Source organism: Bos javanicus, chromosome 27 (genome assembly GCF_032452875.1).
Source record: "Bos javanicus breed banteng chromosome 27, ARS-OSU_banteng_1.0, whole genome shotgun sequence".
Taxonomy (NCBI): Eukaryota; Metazoa; Chordata; class Mammalia; order Artiodactyla; family Bovidae; genus Bos; species Bos javanicus.
Window position 1 is genome coordinate 41,349,838 of NC_083894.1, and position 16,588 is coordinate 41,366,425.

The window sequence follows — 16,588 nt, forward strand, 5'->3', positions numbered from 1 at the left end:
TACCACTGAGCCACCTGGAAAGCCCTGAGGTTCCTTACCATATACTAATTATCTTAAATACTAATACAGTTTGAATTGAAATTTACTTCTCTGATTAGACTCTGCTAACACTGAGGTCACAGCAGAGGGAGCCCAGGATGAGATAAACGAGGCTCTTGCTTCATTTTGAGGGCAACATTTAAAAGAGCATAAAAAACTCAGTAGTTGAGAGACAATATTTTAATGCCTTATTGTAAACATCAAAATGAATGCAACAATTATCCAAGATGAACAGTGCATGAAAATTTTCAGTAGAGAGGCTTGGACGCCGTTTGGCACCGCCGGCCCCGTGGCCTTCAGTGTAACCCCAGCCCCGCTGGCTGCTGTGTCTTATTTGTCTTCTTACCCCAGCAGTTGATGAATACATGAATATATGAATGATTTGCTTCCTTGAACCAAGCCACCAGCCTGAAATTTGTAGACCCTGCTAATGATGGTGGCTACGGTGAAAGGTGAGCCTAGGTCACGAGAACAGCGTTGGCGTGCCATCTCAGATCAGGACATAGGAGCCTGTGGTCTACAATTTGAATACGAGTTTCTGCCTTCAATCAGGTACCTATAAAATTCTCCTCCAATGTACCCCCGTGTGTAAAATTAGAAAAACAAACACCATGTCCTGTTGGTAACCCTTCCTCACTGTGACGCAGCCTGGAAGACTCAGTGGGCTGATTTCCAATGGAATCACGCTGTCTCAACACTGCACAGCACTGCCCTAGCCTGGGGCCTTCCCTGGAGGCCCAGTGGTGAAGACTCTGAGCTCCCAACGCAGGGCACAGGGGATGATTGGTCCGGAAACTAAGATCCCACGTGCCAGTGTGGCCAAAACAATAAATAAATAAATAAAATTACCCTCACTTATTGTTATATAACATTGCTTCATTAATTGCTTGAATAATGCCACATTGTTTATTTAGCTTTCATTTACTCTTTATTTCAGAAGTTTCCAGGCCAAATGAGATCAGAAAAACAAAGTCAGGGAACAAAGGGAAGCAACAGCTTTTATTCCGTTCTCTGTATGATGTTTCCTACTTAAGAAGGAAGCGAGCTCCCAGTTATACTAGGGAAGAGGATGTAAACTACAGGCTAGATAAACATAAGGTCCTGCATAGAGAACTATATTCAATATCTTATGATAAACCACAATAGAAAAGAGAATAAAAAAGCGTTTATATGTGTAAAACCGAATCTCTTTGCTGTACAGCAAAAATTAAACACAATATTTTACATATGTATACTTCAATTAAAAAAAAAAAAAGCCCCAGCGGATTAGAACCTAGCACCCACCTCCTGTCCATTCAAAGCAGTTCTAGGGGCTCCAGGGCCCCCGAGAAGGCCAGCTGTCAACCGTGCTGGCCTCTCAGGGCAGGCTTTTCCCTCCGTGGCCAGCTTCTCGCCCACAGTTAGCCACCAGAGGGCCGCCTGTTTGGTTCAAATGGTGCAGACGCCACAGCTTTCCTCCAAACCAACCAAAACATCCCGGGCTGCTTTGGAGCAAAGCCCAGGAACTTCCCTGCAAAAGGAGAACAAACCCTGCAAGTCCTAGGGTGCCGCCTTGTTCAGCGTGAAGGAAAAAAAAAAAAAAAAAAGCCCGGATTTCTTGCCAAGGACCCAGGAGGAAAGTGGGTCCGCGGACTCTGAAGAGAGAGGTCCCTCCATCTCTCCAGGGAATCCTGGGGTCTGCAACGATGCGCCCCGGAGCAGGGCAGTTTCTGAATTCTTGACAGTTCTGTCAAGAGGCTTCTCATCCCTGTCCCCGGAACGCTCACAAGAATTGGGACTAAAACACACGTCACTGGCTGCAGATCTAGAAAACTCTCCAATAAATCATCGTTCAGACAGTTGAGGCTAAAAAAAGGTCAAAGCTCTGTCAAAACAGTTGGTTATGTTAATACATGTGTACATTGAATAATGAAGTCGGAATTATTTTAATATTATCTGTAAGAAAATCATTATACCCTGTCGTCCAAATAGCTTTCTGGCAACCCGAGCTTCTGACCGATGACATTTTCGTTTTCTGGGTACCGAGGATTTTCACAAGCACGCTTCTAGCCCAGAACCGCAGAAGCCTGCTTCCTCTTCTCCCAGCCTGGACCCTCGGCCTTCAGGACTAGGGTGGGGAGTGGATTTTAGAAGTGCGTATCTGACTCGGGCAGGACTTTTCAGGAGTATAAATTATTTTTGTCTTCCGGGTTTTATTTGGACGTGTCCCGGGCAAAGACAAACGATCCAGGCGGTCTTTCTGGACCCGTGCGGGGTCTGCACCCCGCGCCGGGCTCCCAGGATGTGCGGGGTGGTGCAGAGAGGTGTCTCCCTCAAGCGCAAGCCAGGTATTTTCCAAAACTTCCAGTCCCGGGGTTGGCGATGGGGGGGACCGCCAGACGCCCGGCGGGAGCGAGGCCCCAGGAGGAGCCAGAGCGCCGCGTCTGCCCCGACACGCGCCACAAGTGGTTTGGAGGAGGAGGCAGGAGCGCGGCGGCCGGGGCCCGGCGGAGCCCGGGCTTCTGGAAGTCACCCCTCCCGGCCCGTGTCCCCGTCCCCCGTCCCTTCCTCTCTGCCGACTAGAGGAATGACGCCCGAGCCCGAACCTCCCTGCGCACGCAGCCGGGTGGGTGGACGCGCGGCCACCAAAACGGCCGCGACATCGCCGCCGGGGGGAGGACTCCGGGGTGGAGGGCACGGCCGGGACGGGGCCCGGGGCGCCCGCACCTGGGGCGGCAGGTGCGGAGGCGGTGAGCCGGGCGGCGCGGGCCGGGCGCGCGGGGCTGGGGGCCGCGGGCCGGGCGCGGCGGGCGCGTCGGGGGCGGGGGCGTCGGGGGCCGGCGGGCGCCCGGGAGGCCATTTCCTCGCGGCGCCCCGGGAGGATCCGGGCCGGCCTGCTCCGGGCCGCCGCCGCCGCCGGGCGGGCCGGAGGGGAAACCAGGTCACCGGCTGGCAGACGCGGCGCGGGCGCCGGGGCCGGAGGAGGGCAGCGGCCCGGAGCGGGCCGGGCGCGCGGGCCCGAGAGGCGGGGACTCGGCGGCCGGGCCGCGCTCGCCGCCCGCGCCTATAAAAGTGGAGCGGCCCCGGCGGGCGGCGCGGCCCCGGCCCGGCCGCCCCTCTCGGCCCGGGGAGTTGACATTTTGCAGGACGCGCTCCCGGGACCCCGCCGCCGGGAGGAGGGGGCGGAGGAGGGTGGAGACTGCGGGGCTCGGCCAAGGCGGGCGCGCGTCCTCGGGCGGGCGGCCGTGACGCGGCGGGGATTAACTTTGCATGAATAAGGCGAGTGCGCCGGGGAAGCGGCCCTCCAGCTCCGGGCTCGGGCAGCGCCCGCAGGCTGCCTCCCCCGGCGGGGGCGCCCCACCCGGCCGGCTCCAGCGCCCCGGTAATTCGGCGAGAGGACGGCGCGGAGGCGGGGGTGCGGGGGCGACAGTCCCGGCTGTCCGGAGGGCGGGCGGGCGGGGGTGTCGCGGGAACCCCTCGGGGTGCGAGCGGCGACGCCGAGCGCGCGGGCGGGCGGGCGTGGGTGGGGTGTCAGCCGCCGGGCGCCCGCCCCCGGGGCTCCGCGCCCCGCCGCGGGGAGGAGGTGCCCTTCTGCTCGGGCACCCTCGGGGAGCCGCGGCGTGGGCAGCGGCGGAGCGGGGCGGCTGGGGCGGCCGTGGCCCTCGGACCCCGAGCCCCGGCTGGTTGCCAGCCTCCTTGTGACCCGGAGTTTGGCATCCTCGGCGCCGAACCCAGTGGAAGTTTCCATGATGAGGAAGTTCTATGACACGAGGGTTCGGAAAAGGTTGGCAGACAGCGGGGATGAGGGGCGGGGGCGGGGCGGGGGGGTGGCGGCGGAGCCGGTTTAAAGGGACGGCGGGTCCCCCAGCCCCTTTTCTGCTGCCCCGCAGCTCAGGGCTTTGCAGGCGGCACGGACCCCGCGGGTGGCGTGCGCCGGTGCCCGCGCCTGGCGACTTGGCGTCTGCCCACCTCCTCGGGGATTTGCGGATGATTTCGCTTGCCTCCGGGTCGCGCTTCTTGCTTCGCTTCTCTTGACGCAGCATCTTCCCCTGGGCCGTCTCGAGTCGGTTCCGATCCGCGCAGTGGTGCCAGCTGCGCGCTTTCCCCCACCCCCGCCACCCCTCAGAGAAGGTCTCATTTGGGGGAGTTTTTACTCCTGGTGGATGTGGTGCTTTTTATTTCCCAGCGACCATCATCAGGTTCTTATTACTGTTAAATCTTAAGTCTTCTGATTTGTTTTCAGTGGAGGTGGGGTGAGTGTTTTGGGTCTGGAAGGTTCAATGTAGAATTTTCCCCAAATGGGAAATGTTCAAGGTGGGGTCTGGAAGCATGACAGTTTCGTCAAGTGAAGCGAAGGAAGAGAGGAGCGTTTACCTGAGCAGACATCCGCCCTTCTCACACACAGAATTTGTGAAGATTCAAACACTAAGCCTAGTAAATACATGAAACAAAGTCTTCTCCTTAGCATGTTATTGATCCTAGGTGCTTGTGAGAGTCAGTCAAAGACCTGTTTTGAAGTTCAAGAAATTCAGCATTCCTTGGACAGTGTATTAATAACAGAGCACAGCAGTTTCTAATAGTATCAGTATATTGGGTAATGTAGACCTTTGGGGCAATAATTTTATTTGACCTTCTTTTAGTATGAATATTTACATTGCAGTAATATATAGCATGCTCTGGATTGCACAGTGATACAAATTGCATGTTAGTCAAAATATTTCACGGATTCATTCTGGATATTCACAGTGACAGATCAGCTCCCTGATTCACTGCTGCTTGCCTCTCCGATTCTGAAACAAGGCAGGGACTAGGAAACAGGAAAGAAAAAGGTGTTTTAATAAAAGTTATTCTAAGCAGTGGATGTTTTCAGGAGTTTTCATGCCAGCTAGCTAAGCGTTTTAATTGACTTCGACAGAAATTCAATATCAAGCAACTTATTCAAGATGAGATATGTGAAGGCTTTGGTGAACAGTCACTTATTATTTGTGCATGTTGAATAGATATCATCAGAATCTTAATGAATTTCAAAGTTTAATTGTGTGTTGAAGTTGTGTCATCTGCTAGTAAATGTGATTTGCTTCTATTTTTCAACAAGTGAAAGCAAATGATACTGAATTTAGCCATAGACTTTTCCTAAATAAAGCAATTCCTGTTGGCATTACAATGCAAAGGCATAATTTTATTGACATTGAAAAATGCTTTTTATAAAGTAACTGACATTAAAAGAGAAATTAGCATTCCATTTACCCCTCTTTAGACTCTTTGTAGCAAATTTAGCTATAGAGGCAAATTAAGAAAGATCCCTTTTAATTTAGCAACTTTGGGAAAAGGAGGTTTCTTGAACTTTCCTTCCCAGTGGAGAAAGTCATGGATCCTTTTCCTTTCCTGGGAATTTTGCAGTTGCTGAAACATGGTGTGTGGAGCCACAAATGACATTGCACATTTCGTTTTAGTATGCTCATCTTTTTGAAGGAAATCAGAGTAAAGATGATTGGTTTCTTGAGCTCCTTTTTGTCATTGTACTGTAAGACTATGTGTTGCTTCTTTTAAGAGCGCTTCCCTGATGTTGGAGCAAAGGCAGGCTCCCATTGCTTCTCAGAACCCTTGCATTGTTTTTGCTTACCTGTATCCCTCTTCCGTGGTGTTATTTGGTATCTGAATTGTTCATTTCAGTTGCTGCTTGTTGAGTACTTGTCTCCCCTGTCTAGAATATAGAGTCCATGAGAAAAAGAGTCTTGACTACCTTGTTTACTCATAATTATCTAGCATCTTGACCGGTGCTTAGCACACAAGTAGGTGCTGGATAAATCTTTGTTGAGTAAATAAATGGTTGTGCCCAAACCCCGTGTTCCCACAAATACTTAAGTAAGCATCTGAGTGAGTGTGGATGGGGTGTGCCAAGGTCTGTACCTGTGTGTGCGCCACGTGTAAATGGCTCAGTTTCTCTCCTTTGATATGAAAGCTGGCCCTGTTTTGTGTTGTGACAACTCAGAGTTATTTCTGTGAGCTCTTCCTGGGGGCATTTGCCTTGAGTGCCTGGAAACCCTCAGCAGCGGTTTGTCTTACATGTTACCTTCATTCCCTGAAGACACTGACCTTCAGCTCCCTGGGTTTCAGCAGACGCTTATGAGTTCCAGAGGCATTGTCAGTGCTGAGAGTGAGATTCCAGGGAACAGACATCGCTGGATGATCGCGGTGCCTTCTCACTCAGCGGGTTCTGACAGCGCCTTTGGCCTTGGCAGCCCCAAGGGGCCCAAGGGCATGTGGTGGTGTCACTGGTCTGCAAAAGTAGCTGTAGGGGAAGGGGCGAATGGGACTTTCAAGACCCAGCACACGATACAAGTATCCCCTTGCTGGTAGATCAGGAAATACCCTGGGCCGCTACCCTGCACGTAAGTTCAGTCAGTCAGCCTCTTTCCTGTCTCCTTGCCCCGTTTCATAAACAGATTCTGAACCTGATAATTACGGCAAATATTACACTATCTGAGTTTCCAAGTGACGGAGGTGTGATACCCAAGGGGGCGTCTTCAAATTAGCTATTCATGAAAACTCTTGTGACAGTTGAGACTAAAAGGAGATTACAATGGATGGTTCTGGTCATTTATTTTTGTTGACAGAGTATTGACTTCCAGAAACGTGTATCAGTAAATGCAGAGTAAAAAAAAGCCCACAAAGTGATGAGACCAGTAAAAAATGATGAAGGAAGAGAGATCAACATCTTAGGCATAAATTAAACTGAAATAAGTGCTTATTGCGTTTCAGTTTTTAATTTAGCTCTGAACTTCTGTGTCCAAGTTAACAGAAAAGAAAAGGTGGGGAGGGGGTCACTGAGGTGGCAAGTATGTACAGAACCTGTGAGGATAAATCAGATAACATTTGTAAAGGGTTACCTCTACACGCATGCCAACCAGTTATACTCCCATGAAATATCCTGTCACGTAACTTGAACTTCATTTCTACAGAAAAGGAAGTAAAGCTCTTTATATGGTAAAGTCTTTTGCCAACCTGCAAGAGAAAAAACGATGCAGAAAGTATAGTAATGGAAAGTCACCTGGTGGGGCTTTATTTGTGGGGGCCTGAGCTCCGATGCTCAGTGGTGGAGATTTTGGACGCTGTCTCTAGTGCAGAAATAGAGCTCAGACCTAGAGGAATGAATGGTTAACATGTTCTTTAAGCTGACTTTCTCAAATATCCAGTGTCTCAGCCAAGCTTTTGAACTGGAGCAGTCTGAGAGGGCGGTTCAGGTCCAGGTACTGGAAGATGGCCCTACGGCTATAAACCTCTCTCAGCAGGTGGCCCTGATGCTTTGTGCGTTAGTCTGTATTGCCAGGCGGTGCAGTGATAGAGAACCTGCCTGCCAGTGTAGGAGACACAAGAGACGCAGGGTCGATCCCTGGGTGGGGGAGATCGCCTGGCCTAGGAAATGGCAACCCCCTCCAGTATTCTTGCCTGGAGAACCCCATGGACAGAGGAACCTGGCGGGCTACAGTCCATGGCGTTGCAGAGGGTCAGACGTGACTAAGCGCACACCTGCAGGACAGTTTGTTTGTTTCTGTCTGTTTCATCTCTGTCTTCCCCTCTGAACCGTGATGATGGGTTGTGGGTTTCCTCATCCTTGACTCATAGCGCATCTAGCCATGGCTTTGACATCTGGGCTCAGGGAGATGCTCCTTTGGAAGAATGAATGGGAGGGGCAGAAGGGAACGTGTTTCTCTGTCCTGTCTGGTACTGTGTCTGGTGTCATCTTCTGACTTAGTTTTGTTCAAGTGAATGTTTGCTGCCTGGCTTACATTGTATGTCCATATCACAGCAGAGAATTTTGCTGCTGCTGCTGCTAAGTCGCTTCAGTCATGTCCAACTCTGTGTGACCCAATAGATAGAAGCCCACCAGGCTCCCCTGTCCTTGGGATTCTCCAGGCAAGGACACTGGAGTGGGTTGCCATTTCCTTCTCCAATGCAGGAAAGTGAAAAGTGAAAGGGAAGTCGCTCAGTTGCTGAGAATTTTGCTAGAAGAGTTTATTCTCGTGTCTGAGCTGCTTGAACGACAGACGGCAGGTGAACTCCTTGCTTTATTTAAATTCATTTTAATTACCTGACTTGATTTCTCTTTTAGGCTACAAAGATTTGTGTACCTACTGTGTGCCTGGCCCCTCTAGCTGCTCTGCAGCTCAGCATGCAGCCTAGTGAACTGTGAGACACTAGGTGATGTTCATGCGGAGAGACTCTGAAGTGGTCTCCACTGTGATGGAATGGAATGCCTGTCGGGGTCCCTCACGTGGCCCCCTAAATAAAATAAACTTCTATTAATCTGAGGAGGTGATGGTTTTGTGAGGTTTCCCACCCATGTGTATTAGTGTAAGTTGCAGCACGATTTACCCAGGACTCTCTTGGGATCCATGTGGTCTGGGATTGAATACATTTAGGCTGGTGCATCTCTGATTAAGGATGCTCACTCTCCACCTTAAGGGCCTAAAGTGTTAGTCACTTGTGACATTTAGGCCAGTGCGGGCGAGGGGGAATGTGCACATTACCGAGTCACAAATAGTATTTCCACGTCTTCTCAGGAATCTGCCCAACTGACAGCTAGAATCGTGATCTACATTTAATGCTCATGTTGTTTGTTCCTGCTGCTGCTGCCAAGTCGCTTCTGTCGTGTCCAACTTTTCGCGACCCCATGGACTGCAGCCTACCAGGCTCCTCCGCCCATGGGATTTTCCAGGCAAGAGTACTGGAGTGGGATGCCATTGCCTTCTCCGTTGTTTGGTCCATACTGTCCTAATTTCAAGGCACTTTGGAGACTTTATGTCCTGGCAGCTCTTCTTCTGTGGTACTATTTTTATTGAGTGAGAAACTGAGCTCTGCTCTGAACTTAAGTATCCTTTTCAAGTGACAAGTCAGGAGACCCAAGAATTAGGACCCAGGAGCTTGGCTCTCTCCCAGGAAGCATACTGTAGCTTTTCCTTCATGACAGATGCTCTGACATACACATATACATGTATGGATACGTATAGGTGTATACACGGCATACAGTAATATTTGTATTATTTGCATTGTGTAGATAACTGTATGTAATATGTGTAATAACATATGCATGTGTGTTCCTGCATGTGTGTGTGTGTATGCCAAAACTGGACTGTAGACGGGGCACATATAACAATTAGGAAAGGACTGAACTGAACTCATTACTCAACTTCCTAGTTTAAAAAAAAAAAGAGCTTTCAGGTATCATGGCTTCTCCTCTGTGATCAAGAATGCAGGGTTTTTTATTCAGAAAGTCATGAATGATGAGCTGATGAAAGCAAAAGCTTGGACAGATACGCTGATCGACCGCAGGTGTATCTTCTTCATTTGAGAAGTACGCTGTCTGACTCCTCTGGAGGCCCAGGAGTGTCTGTGTTGAGGAGAGTGGAGAAGACAGCCCTTGTTTGGATGGCAGGCTGTGTGATCGTCGTCTTCGGAGCCCATTGCGTCTTCTGACACTTGTGATGTAGGTTGTTCAGTGGTTCCCGGGAAGGTCCTGATACACTCCTCCTTCCTTTCGTTTGTCTCAAGACTGTTTCCCCAGATTTCAGCCCTGGTTGTTCAGAACAGCTGCTCAGCAGTTCATGATTGAGGTTAGCGATCGCGACGTTCTTGGGCTCCAGTCAGCGTTTTCCTTTCTCTCTCCCGTCTGCATCAGTATCTCCCCACTTGCATGTCCGTACTCGCAGAGGCTCCTCTGACAAGTCTGTGTCCTGTTCTCACGTACAGCGAGAAAGGCACTGCTCGTCTCTGGCTGCAGCCGCGGTTCCCACGGAGAGACACGCCACAGCCATGCTGATGTCCCCAGCTGCAAAGCCTGTCATCAATTTCCGTCCTCCTCCACGCTCCTGAATGTCTGGGCACATCCTGATTTTAGTTTATACTGGTTACTCTATGGGAAGTCCTCAGGTTAACAACTTAATGCAAGTGTTTCCAGAGCCTGCTTTTTATGCTCGTGTACAGGGGCAGCATGTACCAAAACGTATTTGATCACCATATTCTCATGTGTGTGTGTGGCCACAAATGGCCAAAGTTGGATGCAAAAGGTTGTGAGGAATAATTCATGGTGTTAGTCACTCAGTCGTGCCCGACTCTTTGCGACCCCATGGACTGCAGCCCACCACGCTCCTCCGTCCTTGAGATTTTCCACGCAAGGATACTGGAGTGGGTTGCCATTTCCTTCTCCAGGGGATCTTCCCAACCCAGGGATCGAACCCGGGTCACCTGCACTGCAGACAGATTCTTTACCGAAAAAATAGTCCCATCTGCTTTAGAGCATGAGAACCCATTCCAGTATTCCTGCCTGGAGAATGCCATGGACAGAGGAGCCTGGGGAGCTGTAGTCCATGGGGTCTCAGAGTTGGACATGGCTGTGGTGGATTAGCAGGCAGGCTTTAACTTCTGCTACATTTTTTAATTAAAATTACTTAGTTATTTTTGGCTGTGCTGGGTATTTGTTGCTGCCGGGACTTTCTCTGGCAGTGGCAAGTGGGGGCCACCCTCTCGTTGCCATGCACAGGCTGCTCACGGCAGTGGCTTTTCTGGGTGCAGAGCACATGGGCTCCAGGCACATGGGCTCAGAGGTTGTGGCTCCCAGGCCTCATTACTCCTCTGCACGTGGGCTCTTCCAAGATCAGGGATAAAACCCATGTCTTCTGCATTGGCAGGCGGATACTTTACCACTGAGCCACCAGGGACGCCCCTTCTACTGCATTTTATGATAGGCGATCACTCACAGTGAACCTTTATGCTCTTCTGTAGAAAAATCTATCCGTTTGTATTCAATAGTATTTAATGCTGCCACTGTGATGATATAAAGATTAGGCTAAATTGCTGTTACTTTAAAAATGTTATAACCGTAAAATATCTTTTCTTGACTTCATTTCTGGTATTTAGATAAATTAATTGACTCCAGGCATAGAATGGTTTATTTCTGCCTTATATTTTTTGTTTACTTTTCTGAATTTCGCCTCAGCTTCATTGTAATTTCTTCCTCCCTATTTTACTCCCAGCATCTGGAAACCTAGAATAATGTATTTATATCTGAATTGTAGTTACAACAGGAGGAAGCACACAGTTGTATATCTTTGTATTATTTGTGTTGTTTTTTTTTTTTAAAGATACCAGGGGAACCTTATACAGGAAATCTAAAAAAAAAACCAATGTAAATTATGGCCTGTGTGGATGATGAACATATCAATTTATCCTGTAGTATAGTACCTGTGAGGGATTCTTGAAAGATACTCCTAGGCCCTTAGCTTGTTAATGTGATCTCACACTACAGATTCATACACGTGAGGTATTGCTAAGGCTCAGGCATCCTCTGGAATGTACTCTATATGAATTCATTTACTGTTAATTAAAAATGTGTCTTCCAATTTATTTTTATTTCAGATGCCACAGAACCAAGCCTTAAAAACATCACCTTGTTTCTTTTCTCCTGAAATCTATCCATTCCTCAATCCAGCCCTCTATCTCTACATCCACCCCCATCCACGCACCCATCCATCCATTAATCCCTCCATTCCTGCATTCATCCGTCCACCCATCCATCCTATATGCACTGGGCATCTATTGGGTACCAGGCTCTGTGGTAGATCCCCATGGTGAACATTTAAAGATCCTTGCTATAAAGATGCTCAGTCTCCTGGGTCAGTCTACAGGCATTAATTTAGCATAGAGCAGAACACTCCAGTGTTCTTGCCTGGAGAATCCCAGGGACGGGGGAGCCTGGTGGGCTGCCGTCTATGGGGTCGCACAGAGTCGGACACGACTGAAGCGACTCAGCAGCAGCAGCAGTGTTTCTCAGCCTCTGAATCATTGACATTTGGGACTGAACAATTCTTTCCTATGAGGAGCTGTGCTGTGTATTATAGGATATTTAGCAGCATCACTGGCCTCTTACCCCACTAGATACTTGCAGCCATTGAAAAATGTCTCCAGATATTGCCAGATGTCTCATGGGAGCAAAATCACCTCCACTGAAAACCACTGGTGTAGAATTAAGAACCTAGCTAAGAGTGGTGATGTGTGGGTTCCTGTCTTGTCTTCCCCTGACTCTGTTGCTTGTGCCCCATCTCCTCTATAACACAGTGAAGATTAAATGAAGTAACGTAGCACTGGACCTGCAGTGAGGTGTTAAATATTAACTGCTCCCACAGAGGTAGAATTAATGCTTCCACAGTTACAATCAATTACAATATAAGTAAGTTCTGTGATGGAGTAAGTACAGTGTATGGGGGGTGGGGAGAGTTCTAGGAGTAGGAAAACCATCTGCAAGTGTATGAAATGGGATAGAAGTATGACACATTCGGGGATTGCAAGGAGCTTAGTTGGATGTGCAGAGGACCGTAAATGAGGCCATGGGGGCAGGTGGGAGCCACATGATGAAGGCTTTCGAAGCCAAATAAGGAAAGTGGGTTTTATCTTGAAGAGACTAAGGGTTAGCGTATGAGAGTTTTATTTTGAAAGGGTTTTTTTGGAGTAGGTCTTGAGTGGGATGGAGACTGGAAATGGCGAGCCCAGTGAAAGGTTCTAGAATAATATACTGACATGAGGGTAGCTGCTAGAACGAGGCAGTTATATGTTGCTGTGAAGTCTTGGGGAACAGATTTCACTTTCTCCAAGATGTGGCAAATTTTTAACATTTAATTCCAATAAGGAATATTTTTAGCAAGCTGGCTCTACGTTTGGGGTAATTTCAAGTTTAATTTGAAAGCAGATTACATGATAGGTTCTCTTTAAAGTATTTTCAAATGAAGCTTAATTTAAAAACTATCTTACAGCCTATTTGTTGCTCAATATTACTCAAGGGTTCCTCTGCTATTAAGTGTTGATTTTCTGATAGGGATTTTATTACTTTAATGATGAAAATTAGAGATGGGTGGAGAGTATGAATCAGTGAGTGAATGAATGATAATGACCTTATGGAAATACCACTTAATTTAGAGTGAAAATATTTTGGACAAGTCTCTTCACTTATCTGAGCTTTAATTTCCTTAGTCATGAAGTAGTTAGAGTAGGTGAATTAGGCAATTTCAAAATTATTCTTTATCTGGGTATTATCAGGATTAAGTTCTTCATATTGCAAATTTTAATTTTCAAAAATATTGCAAATATTTTACAAGGACAACCCTTGTAAGTCAAGGACAGCCCTACCTAGGGTGATACAAAGACAAACAATTATTTCTTTTCCTTCTCTATGTCCTTAGCATGATACTTCTTATCATTGGTCTTATTTCTTGGTAACCCAAAACAGATCTTCTACAAACACTTTGTATAATAAGCCATTATAATACAAATGTTGAGCTTTTCAGGACTACTCTGAGAGTCCTACTTTTCAGCTACTCTGTAGTGGAAAAGCAGCCACAGGTAGTATGTAAATAGTCATGGCTCTGTACCAATAAAGCTTTATTTACAAAAACAGTGACATGTAATTTGCTGACACCTACTCTCCCAGCAGGAGTCCAGTAGAAATATAAAGTTAAACACATGGGTAGTTTAAAATCTTCTAGTAGCCACATTATAAATTAGTAAAAAAGCAACCAGTGTGTTTGATTTCAACAGTATATTTTATTTCATCTAATATATTCAAAAATTACTGACATAATATGAAATAATAATGAGATTTTTACTTTTTTGTATTAAACCTTCAGTATCTGGTATATATTTTACACTTGTAGCAGATCTCAGCCTCAGCTAGCCACATTTCAAGTTTTCAATTGCCATTGGTGGCCAGTAGCTGCTAGAATTGGGCTGTACAACTTTAGCCTTAAAAATCTATGATTCTATCAAATTCCATGCACAAAGAAACTCTATGCATTATTTCAAGTGATTGAGACACTTACCTTTTCTCTCCATATGTGTTGGTTAGGAAAACATCAAGCTTTGGAAAAAAAAACAAAACGGGCAGGGGCTAAAGAAAGTAAAATTGTATCTTTCATTGCTGTTCCGGATTCACTGGGGGCTCTGCTCTGTGTGAATTTCGGAGACTCCGGATTTCCTGGGTCTTGGTCCCTCCGTCTCCAGCTCAAGGCTTCCGAGGTCACGTCCTCACTGTGTCAGACCCCTAGAAGGGAAGAGACGGTGTGGAACGGGCCTCTTCCCTGCCTCGGCTTGGAAGGGACACAGCATCGTTTTGCTCCACTTCCACCAGCGACAGCGATCACCTGCCCACACCTGGTGAAGTGGGAGGGGACATGCAGCCCCGCCTCCCGGACGGTCCTGGGCTGGGGCGGGAGTCATCTGCCCCTCTCTGCCACTCTTTTTCAGTTCTTGGGAGGCTCTCCTCAGAGAGCTGTCTTGGTGCTTTTGGAGGCATTGCTGCTGCTGCTGCTAGGTCACTTCAGTCGTGTCCGACTCTGTGCGATCCCAGAGATGGCAGCCCACCAGGCGTTACATGGTGGAAACCTCTCCATAGTGACGAGGTAACCCACATCTGGGTTTTAGTGCAGGATCGCCCTCCTAGCTGACCCAGATCTGTTTTCTCCCTTCCTGCTCGCTCTTACGGGGTCACTTTTAATCTGCCTACACCTGCCTTTTCCTTTGAGTCTTTGACTGTCATCTTGAACTTCTTAATAAATCTGTGTGGGTCATAATATGTATATAGTGTTGGGAGTTTACCGATCAAGCCTGGTGTAACTGGCACATTACTAATGATGCTGACACATTCTAAAATTTTTGACTGGAGAAGAGTTGCTTACAATATTGTGTTAGTTTCTGCTGTACAGCAAAGTAAATCAGCCTTACATATACATAAGGCCTTCCCTGGTGGCTCAGATGGTAAAGTCTGCCTGCAAAGCAGAAGACCTGGGTTCAATCCCTGGATCAGGAAGATCTCCTGGAAAAGGCAATGGCAACCCTGTCCAGTGTTCTTGCCTGGAGAACTCCGTGGACAGAGGAAGCTGGTGGGGCTGGGCTACAGTCCACAGGGTCACAAGGAGTTGAATACGACTCAGTGACTGACAGATAGGTACATACATACATCCACTCTTTCTTGGATTTCCTTGGCATTTAGGTCACCACAGAGCACCGAGTAGAGTTCCCTGTGCTATACAGGAGGTCCGCATTTGTGCTGGCATTTTTTTAAAGGAAACTAAAATGAAAAGTGGAGCTATCAGGAAGCAGAGGGCAGAGCTGATTCTTGGTGTGCTGACAGAGGAGTTGAAGCCATTTTCCTGGAATCGTTTTACAGAGCTTTAGACAGTTTAAATAAATGACTCATTACATAATATCTTGACTAAAAATAGCAAGTTTCCTAGTATTTATTCTATTTATCATTCCTTACTACAATGGAGAAGCCCAATGTTTTTTAGTCAAAAAGGATATTTGCTTGTTTTCTTCCCAAATTATAAATGTATTAATGTGTTTGATCAGATATTCAGCCTGTTCTGTAGAAATGCATCTGGTGAAGGAAGTGGAAGAGAGAAATGAATAATAAAAGTGAGGTCAGTGAAGAGAACAAAGAAGCTCTTTCCTTCTGACTCTGCATATTTTACCTTTTTGAAAACTTATCGTTTAATTATTATTAAAATGTCTTCTTCTGAGAGTAAGGGACCGGTACTTCATTAAGAACTGGGACCAACCAGTGATCACAGGTATCATGCTAAAGACATGTAAAAGGTAAAAAAAGAATCATTTGCCTTTATATTACCCTAAGCAGGGCTGTCTTTGATGGCACAGTCTATTTTTGTGAAATATTTTTCAGTAGTTATGAAAATTAAAACTTGCAATATGAAGAAGTTAATCCTGATAAGTGCCTCTCAAGTACAGAATCCAGCTAAGACTTTTTTTTCATTGAAATATAGTTGGTTTACAAGGCTGTGTTAATTCCTACTGTACATAAAAGCGATTCAGTTATATATATATTTATTTATTTAAAATATTCTTTTCCACTGTGGTTTATCATAGGATATTGAGTGTAATTCGCTGTGCTCTAGAGTAGGACCTTATTATTTATCTGTCTGTATAGTAGCTTGCATCTGCCAATCCCAAACTCCCAATCCATCCCTCATCCGACCCCATCCTTCTTGGCAGCCACAGCCTGTTCTCTGTGTCAGTGATTCTGTTTCATAGACAGGTTCATTTGTTCCATATTCTTGATTCCACATGTAAGCGGTATCGTATGGTATTTGTCTTTCTCTTTCTGACTTACTTCACCTAGTCTGAGAATCTCTAGTTGCATCCATGTTGCTGCAAATGGCGTTAGTTCATTCTTTGTTATGGCTGAGCAGTATTCCATCGTATATATGTATGACATCTTCTTTGTCCATTCCTCTGAAGGTGAATATTTAGGTTATTTCTGTGTCTTGGCTGTTGTAAGTAGTATTGCTTTTGGGGTGCATGTATCTTTTTGAATCCAGCTACTCCTTGCTATCCCATCACAAGAAAGAACTACTTCTCTCAGTCACGCCCCACTGGTTACTGCCCCTCACTAGGATCCCTGGGGCAAAGGGTAGCCTGCAGTGTGGGCACCAGGAATGTCCTATTTTAAAGTCCTGTCACAGAGCAGGTAGGAGAGACATCCCCATTCTCTGAGAGACAAAGCGCT

General features: G+C 47.2%; 2 protein-coding genes across 6 annotated transcripts in view; one reads left to right on the forward strand and one right to left on the reverse strand.

Annotated features, from left to right (window-relative positions):
* Positions 1–2,075: 2,075 nt before the first annotated feature.
* The window catches only part of THRB (thyroid hormone receptor beta), a 439,443-nt gene continuing 424,930 nt past the window's right edge, over positions 2,076–16,588 (forward strand). The window contains exon 1 of one of the 5 annotated variants that reach the window (XM_061404702.1): positions 2,076–2,366. The gene's annotated coding sequence lies outside the window, so the exon portion shown is untranslated. Of the gene's footprint in view, positions 2,367–2,463; positions 2,645–3,098; positions 3,401–3,634; positions 3,803–16,588 lie in introns of those variants that run through there. The other 4 variants (XM_061404699.1, XM_061404700.1, XM_061404707.1 and 1 more) reach the window with 4 other exon arrangements.
* Positions 3,279–4,061, reverse strand: LOC133240113 (basic proline-rich protein-like). Its single transcript, XM_061404735.1, has one exon. It carries the CDS (start codon positions 4,059–4,061, stop codon positions 3,279–3,281), a length of 783 nt encoding a protein of 260 aa, XP_061260719.1.

Coding starts and splice junctions, on each gene's coding strand:
- LOC133240113 (XM_061404735.1), bottom strand. CDS start 4,061: ATGCTGCGTCAAGAGAAGCGAAGCAAGAAGCGCGACCCGGAGGCAAGC.